Source organism: Pelodiscus sinensis, chromosome 27, assembly GCF_049634645.1.
Source record: "Pelodiscus sinensis isolate JC-2024 chromosome 27, ASM4963464v1, whole genome shotgun sequence".
NCBI classification, from domain to species: Eukaryota; Metazoa; Chordata; order Testudines; family Trionychidae; genus Pelodiscus; species Pelodiscus sinensis.
The window spans coordinates 8,129,563-8,142,751 of record NC_134737.1 but is presented as its reverse complement, the minus strand read 5'-3'; the positions used below and the strand labels follow the sequence as shown (position 1 = coordinate 8,142,751).

At 51.6% G+C, this 13,189-nt stretch overlaps 1 protein-coding gene across 5 annotated transcripts in view; it reads right to left on the bottom strand.

Annotated features, from left to right (window-relative positions):
* PIK3C2B (phosphatidylinositol-4-phosphate 3-kinase catalytic subunit type 2 beta) overlaps positions 1-13,189 on the bottom strand; it is an 89,454-nt gene that overhangs the window by 24,325 nt on the left and 51,940 nt on the right. For all 5 annotated transcript variants that reach the window (XM_075910112.1, XM_075910115.1, XM_075910113.1 and 2 more), the window contains 5 exons: positions 11,493-11,572; positions 11,184-11,247; positions 5,252-5,398; positions 3,362-3,395; positions 2,703-2,898 (listed from right to left, as the gene is read on the bottom strand). In XM_075910112.1, the coding sequence (XP_075766227.1) occupies positions 2,703-2,898; positions 3,362-3,395; positions 5,252-5,398; positions 11,184-11,247; positions 11,493-11,572 (521 nt within the window). The remainder of the gene's footprint in view (positions 1-2,702; positions 2,899-3,361; positions 3,396-5,251; positions 5,399-11,183; positions 11,248-11,492; positions 11,573-13,189) is intronic.

Genomic DNA, 13,189 nt, shown 5'->3' with positions numbered 1-13,189 from the left:
TCGTCAGTGCTTTTCCGGAAAAGCAAGTGGCCAGTGTAGACAGCTGGCAAGTTATTCCGGAAAAGCGGCTGCCCGGTCAGACTTCTGCACCCACACTGGCGGGGAGTTTGATGCTTGCTTTGCATAGGGGGTAGGAGACGCCTCCAGCTATGAGGCAAGAGGAGAATTAGGCCTTGGATCCTTAGCCTGACTCTGGAGCCAAGTTCTCAGCTGGTGCAATGCTCATGGAAATCAGTGGCCCCAGAATTTGGCCTAAGGGTTCATGAAGCTGGGCTCCAAGCTGGGGGGTGGGAGGGGAACAGCTTCCCTTCCCAGATTTCTGGAGCTACCCCAGGGGGATCAGCACTTGAGTGGCCTCCCAGGAGAGATTCAAATGCCACCCATCTGACTGGCACAGTACCCACAGCCGGCAGTATGTGTTTCTACAGGTGGTACACATCTGCACATGCCTCGGTGCCCATAATCAAATTTATTCTGCACACGAATAGAATAAAATGAGAGGAACCATTGCTGCCCGGGGGCCTTCTGCTGCGGTCTGCAGCTGGAATCAACAGGCCTGGGCCCCTCCCTGGCAAGGAAAGGCAGCAGCAGTGGGCGGGGTGGGTTGACACTCAACAAACATTTCTCAGGGTCGGAGGGACGAGGTTCACGGCAATCTTATGGTAACCCAGACTGGTTCAGCTGCCCTGAGATTAGACACACACCGGCCCCCAGAGCGGGGAACTGACTCTGAGTGCAAACTCTGCATCTCCTCTCAGCCCATTCCCCTCCTCGGAATGTTTCAGCTCAAGCTGGGTGAGGAGGGAAGGGAAGGGGATTTTCTCCCCCTTTCTGCACTGCCTCTGCAGCTCCACCCTGGGATCTTTCTCCCAGGCTGCTGTCCCCTTGGGAAAGAAGAGGGAGGCAGCAGAGAGAAGGCACAGCCCCTTCCAGACAGCCAGCTCGACATATGCCGCCGCATGCCATCACAGGGGGGTCGCCCAGAAGGACGCGGCCATGTGGCAGGTGCCGAGCGAGGATCCAGGGAGGGCCGCGGGGTGGCAAAGGTCAGAGGATGCCTGGATTTCCCAGGCTACTTCCTTTGTGCGGAGTCAATCACCAACTGGAATACATTAAAAACGGGACAAAGGCGAGGGGTGCCCGGAGGGGCGGCTGCCGCCTCCTCCCCCCGATGGCCGCCCCCCCGCTTCGGGGGCTCGTGTTGCCGGAGCTGCAGCACTCCGTCAGGCGGTCCGCCGTAGCCAGGAGCGTGGTTTACCAATGGGCATGGGGGAAACGCAGGCATCCGAGCCCAGGCAGCTAACAAAGGAGCATCTCCTCCCCCTCCAGCACCTCACACGGCTCATTGTCCCCTGATCCCTCAAGGGGAAAAAGCCCAGACAGCCATTGGCTGAGGAGGCACCAGCCCTCACTGAGAACGGGCCCATCTGGCCCAGACTATTGGGCTGCTGCCGGGATGGCGGGGGAGGGGGAAAGCTGCAGAGCTGAGCTCTCCCAGAGCATTCCAGCGCAGCTGGCACACGTAGGGGTGGACTGGGCTGTGGGGAGTGCTGCAGAGTTTGTTCCTCCTCACTGGCTGCCTTCACCTGTTCCCTGCAGCCTCTTTCAAGCCCCTCTCTCTGACGCCTCTCCCTGCGGCAGCTCTCCCTCCCCTGGGATTTCCCCTAGCAGCCACCAGCACATCATCAATGGGCTGAATTTCCAGGGGCTCCGGCATCCCAAGCTTTGATCCTGCCTAGGCACGTGTGCCTGATTACGGTTCCCTCTGATCTTTTCCACCCACGTGTGGATTTGTTCCATGTGTGGAATAAATTTAGTACGTGCACCAAGGTCTGTGTGAATGTGCACCACCCATAGAAACACAAACCTAGCTGTGGGTGCTTTGCTGAGTGACTGGGCAGCATTTGAATCTCTCCTGAGCGGCCGCACAAGTGCCCAGCTCACAGAAAATGCTGGCCCCTGGTGCATTCTGTATTATCATCGTGGGGCATGCAGGCAGGGAGGGGAAGGTCTCTCTTTGCTTCTAGATTATGGCAGGGATGAGAGACCCATTCTGTGAACTAACCCTCGCTGCCGTCTTTCCGACTAGAAATGAGTCCCTCAGCCAGTTCCAATTCTGTCTATGTTCACTGTAGCCATGTACCCACATGTCTTTCCTAAGCTGGGGGAGAGGGGTTGTGTGGAACAGAGTACCTCTGAGCCTATGAATGATCATTACCAGAAGGACAAGGGGAAGGTGTGCTAACCTCTGGTGAGAGGTTCTGAGTTGTCCAATATTCTAGACAAATGGAGATATCTTCCTGACCTCAGCCTGTGATGCCCTGGAGCATGAGGATCATAAAGGATGCTAGGAGACCGTGAGACCACCTCAGTGTCTCCTCTCCGGCCCATTGCAGGCCCTTCTCTGTGCTGCCATGAGGATGTGAGAGGGCAACAAGGACCGGGAGCAGACAGCCCAGATCCTCCTTGTCAGACAAAGGCATGGCAGAGAACCTCAGCATGAGGCTGGGATTCCAGTCACTTAACACACTTTTGCACCACACGACTGGTGTAACTGCCCAAGGCCTCTAGCCACCAGGGAATGACCGCCCTGGCTAGCTAGCCACTGACCAGCCGGAGATGTAACGCCAGACACAGAATCAGGGGTCTGCTCCTGCTCAACCTTCACCGGCCAGCAGGGACATGCCGCCAGGCCCACCTACCTCGCTGCCCAGGTGATCGGGATGCGGTGCGTGGCATAGACCGTGAAGGAGAGGGGACAGGTGAGGAGACAGGCCTCCTGGCTCAGGTGGTGCTTCCTGTTGCCGTGCACCACCGTCTGGAAGTCTGCGTTGAAGGTGTTGCAGTAAAGTTCCACCAGGTCCAAGATGGCAGCCGTCAAGGTCTCTACGACCTTCTCTGTAAGGGAGTGCAGCCGCAGCATGAAACAGGCATGCTCTGGAACGCTGGTCCCCCTCCATCTCCACCCCATGCCGGGCCTTGGCAAGGAGGTCTCCGGTGCCTCTCTCCTGCTCCAGAGGACCATGCCCTACATGTCCCCTGCATGGCAACTTGCCTAGGGGCTCAAGCACATTGTGGGGCACTTTGGGGAGCTGAGGAGGTTATTTCAAGCCAATCTGCCCCTGCATGTGGATCCCTCTCAGGGGAAACAAGTGGCAGGGGCAAAACCCGGCTGAAGACTGAACAGTTTGGTTGGAAATGTCGGAGGCAAATTGGCAAATCCCCTCCCGCTCAAGGCTGTTCCCCCCCCCCCCAAACTGAAACGTTTTTCTTGGTCCCACTCTAGATGGGGGGGAAAGGGGTTGGAAGATCAAAAAGCACCAAGCTCGCTGCAGCAGAATGGGCGGAGAGGAGAAATTACCCCGATTTTCCCGCACAGCCAGAACGTTTGGATCCTGCCGAGGAAAAAGAAACCAGAAGATCAACATTAAGGTTATTCCTGTGCCCTCAGCCCCAGCTGGAAGCAATTGTCCAAGCAAGCTACTTTATGTAAGAGCCTCCCAGCGCGTTTCCATTCCCTGCCACTGACAGCAAGCAAGGAAACAAAGCCAAAGCCATTGCAGGGTCTCAGCTGTTCAGGAATGTTACACGTGGTATCTTGGCGAGAAGGGTAGAAAAACTGATGAAACGGGGTCGGATTTCCTTTATTTGCATCCACAACCCTACTTAAATGTGCTGAAATGCCCCACCCGTCTGGGAAGCCGGGTTCTTACATATGGGCTCTCCAGTAGGGAATAGCTACTCTGTTAGATTAACCAGCATTTCAGAGCCCTTTAATTGAGAGCAGATCTCTGCCTAGAAGATACACTCCAGTTCAACTGCACGGCTCAGCTCAGCAGCATTCACTGCTGTAGCAGGGCAGAAGGGTTCTCTCCACTGCAGCAGTCACAAGGTAACTTTCTCTGACCTTGTGCTGCACCGGAGGTCACAGGGATCCCAATCACTAGCACGGGGTAGCTAATCATTGCCCTTCTGACTTGGAAAAAGCAAGGAGGAGTCCTGTGGCTCCTTAGAAACTAACAGATTTATTAGGGCATCAGCTTTTCTGTGGAGAAAAACCCACTTGATCAGAGGAATTGGAGTGGAAGTTACAGAAGCAGGGGTATATACAAGGAAGATGTGGCTTGTGTTAATGAAGCTAATCAAGCCAGGTTGGAAGTGGGACTTGATTAGTGTCATTAACACGAGCAACCTTTTCCCTATATATATATCCCTACTTCTGTAACTTTCACTCCAATTCCTCTGATGAAGTGTTGTTTTTTATGCCCTAACTTGCTGAGTTACCCGGCGTTGCTCAGGAAACCGGAGGAACAAAATGTAGAAGAACAGTCGTCCATTATCTTTTTTTGAATGGTAGAAAAGTTGCACTGATTTCTATAGGAATTAAAATATAGGTCCGCGTCATACCTGGGGGGGAGGGGTGCGACCCCGGGTGGAGGGGAGGTTACATGCAGGAGGGGCGCCCCAGCTCGTGCACGGGAATGCAGGTGCCGCGGGGGGCAGGGTGGGTGCCCGAGCCGTTGTACGCGTGGGGGTCGGGGCACTGTGTGCCGGTGCGGGGAGGGGGAGAAAGAGGGCTGCTTATGTAACCTCACGAGTGGGAGGGGGCAAGTCCCGGATGGCACTGGGGGCCGCAGGCGGCGGGCACGGGACCTAGGGTGGGTGGGGCAACCCCTGCAGCGCAGCACGGCAGGTTACTTTTTCATTTTTACAGCTTGAGCTTGGGGCCAAAAGTCCCTTAAACCTTCTCCTGGAGGTAAGGTTCTCCCATGCAAAGTTTGGTTGCGGTAGCTCTTACAGTGTCCAAGTTATTAGCACACAAACTGACAAGCGTTCTCCTTTCCATAGTAGAAGATAAATCTGTTAGTCTCTAAGGTGCCACAGGACAACTCACGGTTTTTTCAGATACAGACGAACACAGCAACCCCTCTGAGACTTTTCTGGCTGTGGCATCTCTGGGCCCGATCCAGTGTCCCCTGAAGGACTCCTGCTGACTTTGGATCAGGCCCTAGGAAGGCAGCCCTCCCGGAAGGACTGCTCCCCCTGTACTGTTAACGCTGGGCTTTGCCAGACTCAAAAGATGAGGCTCTCAGCTTTCCCCAGGGAAACTATTCCACAGGCTAGGAAGGTCTCCCCAGCCATACGCCCCAGCCCTGCTCTCACACATCGCTAATGCCTGCCCTCAGTTTCCCTTTCCCTTCACCCCTTTCCTCCAGGCTCAGGCCTTGCTGAGGGGCTCCTGGCCTCTTACCTTCTGGATTTTGGGCTGCATGCGAGAGGGGCAGGCTGGCAGCTGGTTTAGGGCTCCAGTGATTTCCTGAGACTCCACGGCAGCCAGGGCATTGCAGATGGCCATGACAGACTGGATCACCCGCTCGGCTTTCAGCTGGAAGTCTCCCTGGAAGGGAAGGCAGGGGACAAGCTCATGAGCTCGGCCTCGGCAGCATGGTGCGGTGACGCAGCCAAATGGTTGGATCTTACCACTGCTGCTGGGGGATGAAGGGAGACCTACTGGGACAGTGGCCCCAGGGCACCTGTGTTTAACATGCCTCTGTCCCACCGCAGCACAATCAATCCGACTCCACTGGCAGCAGCCGCAGCCTAGCCAGGCCCAGCTCCACCCGTGTTCAGGCATCCGAGGAGGGAGTTCGCTCTCTCGGGCCAAGGAGCCGTGCCAAGGTGGCAGGGGCCCAGCGCAAAGGGACCATGCCTGAGATACAGTAGGAGGAAGGGAGGAGGTGCAAAGCCAAGGAGTTCCTGATCTGGACCTGGCCAGAAGAGCCTGTCCATGCTCCTGCATCCCAGCTCCCCAATAGAGTGGGGGGGGGGGAAGGAGGCCCTTTGCCATCCCTGCCCTGTCTCCCGTTTCTGTACCCCCGCCACCCTTGGGGGACACATGCAGCAAGGAGGTACCAAGAGAGAGCGGAGGGTGGAGGGAAAGCAGACTTTCTGGCACCTATCAAAAGTCACATGCAAAGAGAATGCACCAGAGGGTGTGTGTGTGGGGGGGGGGGGGGGGGAGAATGCCCTGTAGGTGCCCATCTGCATTCTCTTGTCCCCCTGGTGAAAACCAGACACCCCAAAAGGAAAGGCACAGCCAATGCTGAGCAATTTCCCAGCCCAGTATCTGTCTGCCTGTGATCCTCTGCAGATCTGGCTTTCCGGGCGGGGAGCAAGCGGGACCCTGACACCTTCGGCGTGTGGGTTTGGCTCTGGGAGGGCACAAAGGATAAGCCATCTGCTCCACTGAATCCCACAGGAGCCTGCAGCCCTGGTCACGTACAAGAGAGCCCATGGCCCAAACCTCATCAGCAATGCAAGGCCGTGGCTTGTCCCCTGGGTCCCAGTGTCCCAGAGATGTGGGATCCAGCACTCTTGGTGTTCACACCTGGCCCATTCTGGATGTGCTTGGCATGAGACTTGATTCCAGGACTGATTTTGGATTGGGTGGGCAGTGGATCCCTACCCTTATTGAAATGGGGCAGCATGTTGTAACACAGAGGTTCCCAGGCAGAACAAGCATGAGGCTCCCAGTTCCACTTTCTCATATGTAACCCCAGCCAGGCCCTGCAAGCCACGGGACTGGATTTACCACTAGGGGCTGCTGCTATCCATGCGGTGATAAAGTTTGGGAATCCCTGGTCTAGCGCCCCCAGCTGGGAGCCAGCAGACCTGGCTTCCACCCATGACCCTGCAGTGTGATTCTGAGCGGGTTGCCTCCCGGGTCCGTGCCTCAGTTTCCCCATCTGTAAAAGTGGAGCTAATGGCCTCTAGTCTTCTTTGCCACCCTCTTGGAGATCCACACACGAAAGGGGGCATATAGAGCAAGTGTCTGGGTCGTCTTGCCAATTAACAACAGTGCAACCATTAAGGACCGAGAATTTTGTTTTGGATCATAGTAATGATAAACATTCTACAGCTCTTCCCACCAGGGGATCTCAAGGCGCTTTACATTCGTTAATGACATAATCCCCACAGCCACCCCAGCAGGTAGGTAAGGTCTATCTTCAGCTTACACACAGGGAACCAAGGCACAGGGAGGTGAAACGACTGGCCTGACGGGAATCAGTGACAGACCATGAACAGAACCCTGGCGTCCGGAGCTCCATTTCTCTGCTCTAACCCCTAGGTGGGGCTCGCTCTTCTAGACTTATTTCAGCCTCTTGTGTCTGCCAAACTGGGCTGGAAAACTGGTAAGCACTGGCTCTGGGAGGGATCCCTGACTGGAATGAGGAAGCAGAGAGTCAGCGTGAGGTGAAATAAGCTGGGGACGGTTCAGGTTCAGGTCCAGGTCAGCAATCCTTTTACAGGCGTGCCCAGGCCCACTGAAAACACGACAGGCTTACTGGCTTTACGAGCCTGCGGTTTAACAGGAAAAACCTGCCCGGGGGTGACAGGCAGACATGCGCTAGGTCACAGAAGACAGGACTGGAAATCTAGTAAGTAACTAACCTCCCCCGACCCACAACAGAAAGCCCACAGGCCTGTGTTATGGGAAATTTGCTAAGAACAAAGACTGGTAGCCAGGAGATGTGGGTTCTAGCCCCACGCCCTTGAGCCATTCCTTTCTCGTCTCTGTACAGCGGGGAGAATGCTGACCCACATATGAAGAATGTGCTGAGATCTGTGGATGAATCAGCAGTGAAAGTAACTTAATTTCTTTCAGGTTCTGCCCTATTGCAACCTGGGTCCCATCCAGCTCTTTCAATGGCTCCCTTCTAGCTTTTGCCAGAGCTCAGCCAGCTCTTGCCAGAGCGACCCACCAGAGCACACCTGCTTACTGTCACCTCTGGGTGCTATGCAGTTGAAAGAATTGTTACAAGGACAATCACCCTTGCCCCTTTGGTTTTCACACACAAATTGCACTGGATTAATGAACGGTGGGGTTTTACACAGATAGGTTGTTGCAACTGTGTGTGGCTACACTGTGGTTTTGTTGCGGAAGAGGATATGCAAATCGCACTCTCATTTGCATATCTTCCTTTTTTTTTTTTGCAAAAGAGTTTTGTGGCAAAAAAGCCCCATGTAGATGGGGCCATTTGTCAGAAAAAAAAAACCTTTTTCGCAAGATCCTTTATTCCTCAAAAATCGAGGTTTACAGGGTCTTGCGAAAAAGGGGGTTTTTTCCCGACAAATGGCCCCATCTACACAGGGCTTTTTTGCAGCAAAACCTCTTTCGCAAAACAAATTGACAGAAGATATGCAAATGAGAGCATGATTTGCATATCCTCCTCCGACTAAAACCAGCAGTATAGCCATAGCCTCAGGGACCAGATCTACTCTACAAACTTTTCCTGGCAGTACTATGTCGGTCAGGGGTGTGAGAAGATGTGGACTGTGACTGACATTTGTAGTAGTTCAGGACAACGATGTAGGAGATTCAGGATTTACTGGTGTGGCATCCTGACCAGGTCTCCTGCTCCATCAGGGATGATAAACGTTCGGCTGTGTGTGTTTTTGTATGCTCCCTCATTACATTATACCAGCTCTGTGCAGGTAGCTAGCATACTGGTTTTTACGAGAGCCCCCAAAGACCACAGACTCAGATAAGACACGAAGGCACCCGAGTCAGGTTTACTGTCGAATGAAGTACATTAATAGTCATTGGTAGCCAGATGGCCTTTGAATATTTGTCCATGCATTTGTACCTGGACAATGGACATGGCTCAATCAATAATATGGATTTCACTATGGCCCCAGGCCGGCCAAAGAGTTAAGTTGAGGTACCCCGACATATATAGACAGAGATAAACAATCTATGATCCACACCTTACGTATCATCTCATGCATTAATTATATATTTGGTACCTCCCCTTGTACTTTCCTCCAAAGCATTCACACCCCGTTCTGCTTTCACTCTTGTTGTTTCAAACTATTTTATTATGTACTTAGTTTGGTGTCCTTTTACTGTCCTGGGGAAATGTATTTACATATTTCATGTGCTTTTAGCAGCACTAGCAGTTTCAGTAGCGAGAGATACTGACTTGTAGGTAAACATCTGCTTTTGACACGGTCTGTCTATTTCTCATAGCTACCGTCACTGAGGGAGACCGAGTCCCTACAGTGGTGGGAAAACTCCTATAAGCTTTTTTTACCATAGCTAAGATTCTACAGTCCCCATAGCATAGACACGGCCTAGGAGTGCTTTGCCAGCATAATATACTGAATATACCAGTACCAGAAAAAGTCTTCTAAGTGTAGCACTGGAATTGGAATTTTTTAACTAATAAGTCAATTGTAATAAATGTATGTTATAGCAAAAGGTTTGGATTAAACTTAAATACAAGATGTAGGCCTCAGACAAGCAGCTTTCTTAACTTAGCTCCTGCTCTGTTTGATGTTAGCATGTTAAAGTGAAGGGATGGACTATCATAATACATAGTGATGTTAGTCTTAGATAGAAAGAAGTTTAATGTTGAAAGATTTTATAACTTTGTTCAAGTGACTAGAAGTGCCCTTTGTTCCATGCTGGAATTCTGCAAATGTATTGTTTGTTGTGAATGAGAGAGAGACTGTTTTAGGAGAGATAAGTGTGAAGGCTGCTGCATGCTCAAATGATCAGAGGAGAGAGTGGAGACACAGAAGCAACTAAGTGAAAGCACACTGAAGATGCAGACTACCGGGCAGACTGACGAATCCTGAAGCTAGTGGCACACACCCCTTGATAGGGAACCAATCACAATTTTTGCGGGAAAGACAACACCCAGGAGGGGTTGTCAGCATACTGATATCAGATGACTGTGAGAACAACTTCTTCCCCATAAGCATATGTCATAACAAGATTGATTGTCATGCTGAATAACTAATTACGGCCTGACAAGGCAAAATGCATAGACTTGCATGGAAGGAAAATCCTATAAAAGAAGGGGTGTCTTGGATGGTTCTTCGGGTTCTGTCCTGCTAAGATCAAGACCAAGAGGAGCAACAGTCCAAACTTCCACAAACCCAGTTCCTTCCTTGCAGTCAACCTATCTGGCCAATAGGTTGGGCCGAGCAACAGACTGGTGATTATTCCATCAACAGGATGTGTGTGTGTGTGTGTGTGTGTGTGTGTGTGTGTGTGTGTGTGTGTGTGTGTGTGTGTAAATGCATATGCTACTTTGTTATATTAAAAATAAATGTGGCCTGTTGCCTTATCCCCCTGATAAAGATCCCGTGTGCTTCTTTTAAGCATAACATAAGGGCTTGTCTTCACTACACAGAAGATTTGCCACGATCCATCTTCCAGAGTTTGATTTAGCAAGTCTAGTTAAGACTCACTAAATCAAACTCAGAGGGTACTCCTGCCGGCGGCCGATATTCCTGCAAGGAGTAAGGGAAGCTGATGAGAATATTTGTTCCCACTGGCCTCCCGCTGTGGGGACACTGCCAAGCTTGACTTATGTCAAGCCGATTCCAGCTATGCATTCTATGTAGCTGGAGTTGTGTGCCTGAAGCCCACCTGCCAGGTCTAGTAGGGTATGTCTACACTACCACCCTAGTTCGAACTAGGGTGGTAATGTAGGCAACCGGAGTTGCAAATGAAGCCCGGGATTTGAATTTCCTGGGCTTCATTTGCATAAAGCCGGGTGCCGCCATTTTTAAATGTCCACTAGTGCGGACTCCGTGCTGCACGGCTACACACGGCACGGAGTCTGCACTGCCATTTAAAAATGGCGGCGCCCGGCTTTATGCAAATGAAGCCCAGGAAATTCAAATCCCGGGCTTCATTTGCAACTCCGGTTGCCTACATTACCACCCTAGTTCGAACTAGAGTGGTAGTGTAGACATACCCGTATAGACCTGGCCAAAGTGTGGACCTCAATTTAGGCCAGCTTAAGAGTGGTTTATCTTAACCAGAGTAACCCGCTTAAGTGGTAATGTGTGTCCACCCAGCCCTTGTGCACCGATTCAATGAGATCAGGTTAAAAACCCATTTAAGTTAAACCGATACAAGATTGTCATGAGGACAAGGCCCTGTTCACAAGTGCAAGCTAAACTGCTGTGAGCCAGGCGTAACCTCATAAATGAGTCCAGACTGGGGTGTGCACTGATGCCGCTAGAATCGGTTTTACAACTGGTTTAAGTTAAATCAGAGAAACTCCTGCATGTAGACCATCCAGGCATGCCCCTCGTTCCCCTCGCATGTTACTTTGCTGTACTCGGTACCTGCATGGGTCCTGTCCAGGGCAAGCCATACTCACCTCAGCTGCTAGGAAGGCATCAACCTCATTGTGGAAGGTGTCGAAGAGGAGACTCAGGGCCTGCCTGGAGAGGAGATAGGATAGAATTCAGCACAGAGGGAGCAGAAGACGTCACCACGGAGGCATTTCTGCAGTGCTTCTCATCCTGCTCACTCCAATTCATTCAATCGCTGGACCAAGAAATCGGTGCAAGGGCATTGCTGCCTGGATCCATTTGTTTTCCTCCACCCTCCTGCTCAGCACACACCATCCACCCCAGGGGATGTACAGGCTCCCTCCTCCCGGCACCACCTGTCCCCTCCTCTTTACCTGCTGATGGTTTGCTTGATGGGTCTCTCCTGCAGGTGGATGTAGTGGTTGAGTGTGGAAGGACTCTGGTCATCATTCACCTGTAGGAGAAACAGAGCTGTTCAGGAGGATCTGATCAGCTGGTGTTAACCCCTCCTGGTCAGGGATGCTGACCAGATCTGCTGATAGGTGAAAGATTCGGGCTGTCTGGCTGCAAAGCCACTGACGTCATTTGAGATACCAGCTTCCCACTGAAAATGAATTATCTTTGAAGATCTCAGCCATATCTGCTGAGGAGCACCAGGGGGTTCCTGGCTTTGGTGGGATCATGGAGGAGGGCCAAAGGGTTCTAGAGCAGTGTTTCTCAACCTTTTATTATGAAGTACCCCTTTAAAAAATGTTTTAAGTACTCCCAGTACCTACCGTTTTCAGACTCACAATTTTTTTTTCTACCATCGTAACACATTTGTTTAAACAACTTAATCGTAGCTGGGCGGGCGATGAAATTTTTGGGTGTAAAAAGTACTAAAATAATAAAGTGCTGTAAAACTTAAAACAAAAATTCAGTTTTCTACAAATTTCAGTTGTGTTGACATACTCCCCCAGACTTCTCTCAAGTACCCCTAAAGGGATTCATATCACTGGTTGAGAAACACTGGTCTAGAGCAGTGTTTCTCAACCTTTTTTTGCTCATGGCCCCCTTCTGAGCCTCATTTACCTCTATGGCCCCCCTCATAGCAGATGTTAGTTGGAAAAAAAGGTACATAATTTACCTACTGTTCCATTTTTACATGTGGCCCCCTAGAGGTAGGGCGTGGCCCCTGGGGAGCCATATGGCCAACAGTTGAGAACCACTGGTCTAGAGTGTTGTGATTAAATTTGCATAAGGGACAGCCTTCACTGACAATAATCAGGGAAAAATTCCAGGCTTTGAGATCTGCAGGACTGGGGGAAAGTAACTCCAGGGCCCCGCTGCTTGGTACATTTGGAACTAGCATGGGCAGATGCAAGGAACAAACAGTGGGCAGAGGATGAAGTAGATGCAGCTAATGGGCAGTTTCCCTGTAAGCAGGGTGCTTGTGTGGCCACTCAGAAGAGAATCAAATACCAACCAACTGATTAGCAGAGCGCTCACATCTAGGGGGTGCACATTTACACATGCATCGGTGCACATGCAAAATTATTCTGCACATGGGTGGGAAAAACCCAAACATGGATGGAAAAGATTAGAGGAAACACTGCTAAGGGGTCTTTTCTATCTCTCACATGCATGGCTTCCTTTGCAGCACCAGGCCTAGCAGATCATAATGGACTCTCAGCAGGAGAGCATTTGGGAAGGATTCAGGGATGAATTGCTGGAGTTTAGAAGCGGTACTAAATGAGCTCTCCCCAAACAAGCCCTGGTTGCCATGGGAAAGACAGGGAGTGGGGAACTTTTAGCTGGTGGTGGGTAGGGGGTCGAGATGTCCTCAGGCAAGAAGCTGTGGAGCGGAGCCCGCTGGAAGGGAGCTGGTGATGCAGCAATTTGCAGGGAGTACGTTGGATTTTTTGGGTGAAGGCTTAGATGGACAGATGGGGATTTTAAAGTCATCATGCAACCCTTTCAAAAGCACTTCAGTGACTTAGCTGCCTAAGCCCCATTGAAAATGGCAGCCATCCTCGTTCCTTAGGGATGTCGATTGCACATCAGGCGTCACAGTCATGGCCTTGTCCCCCCA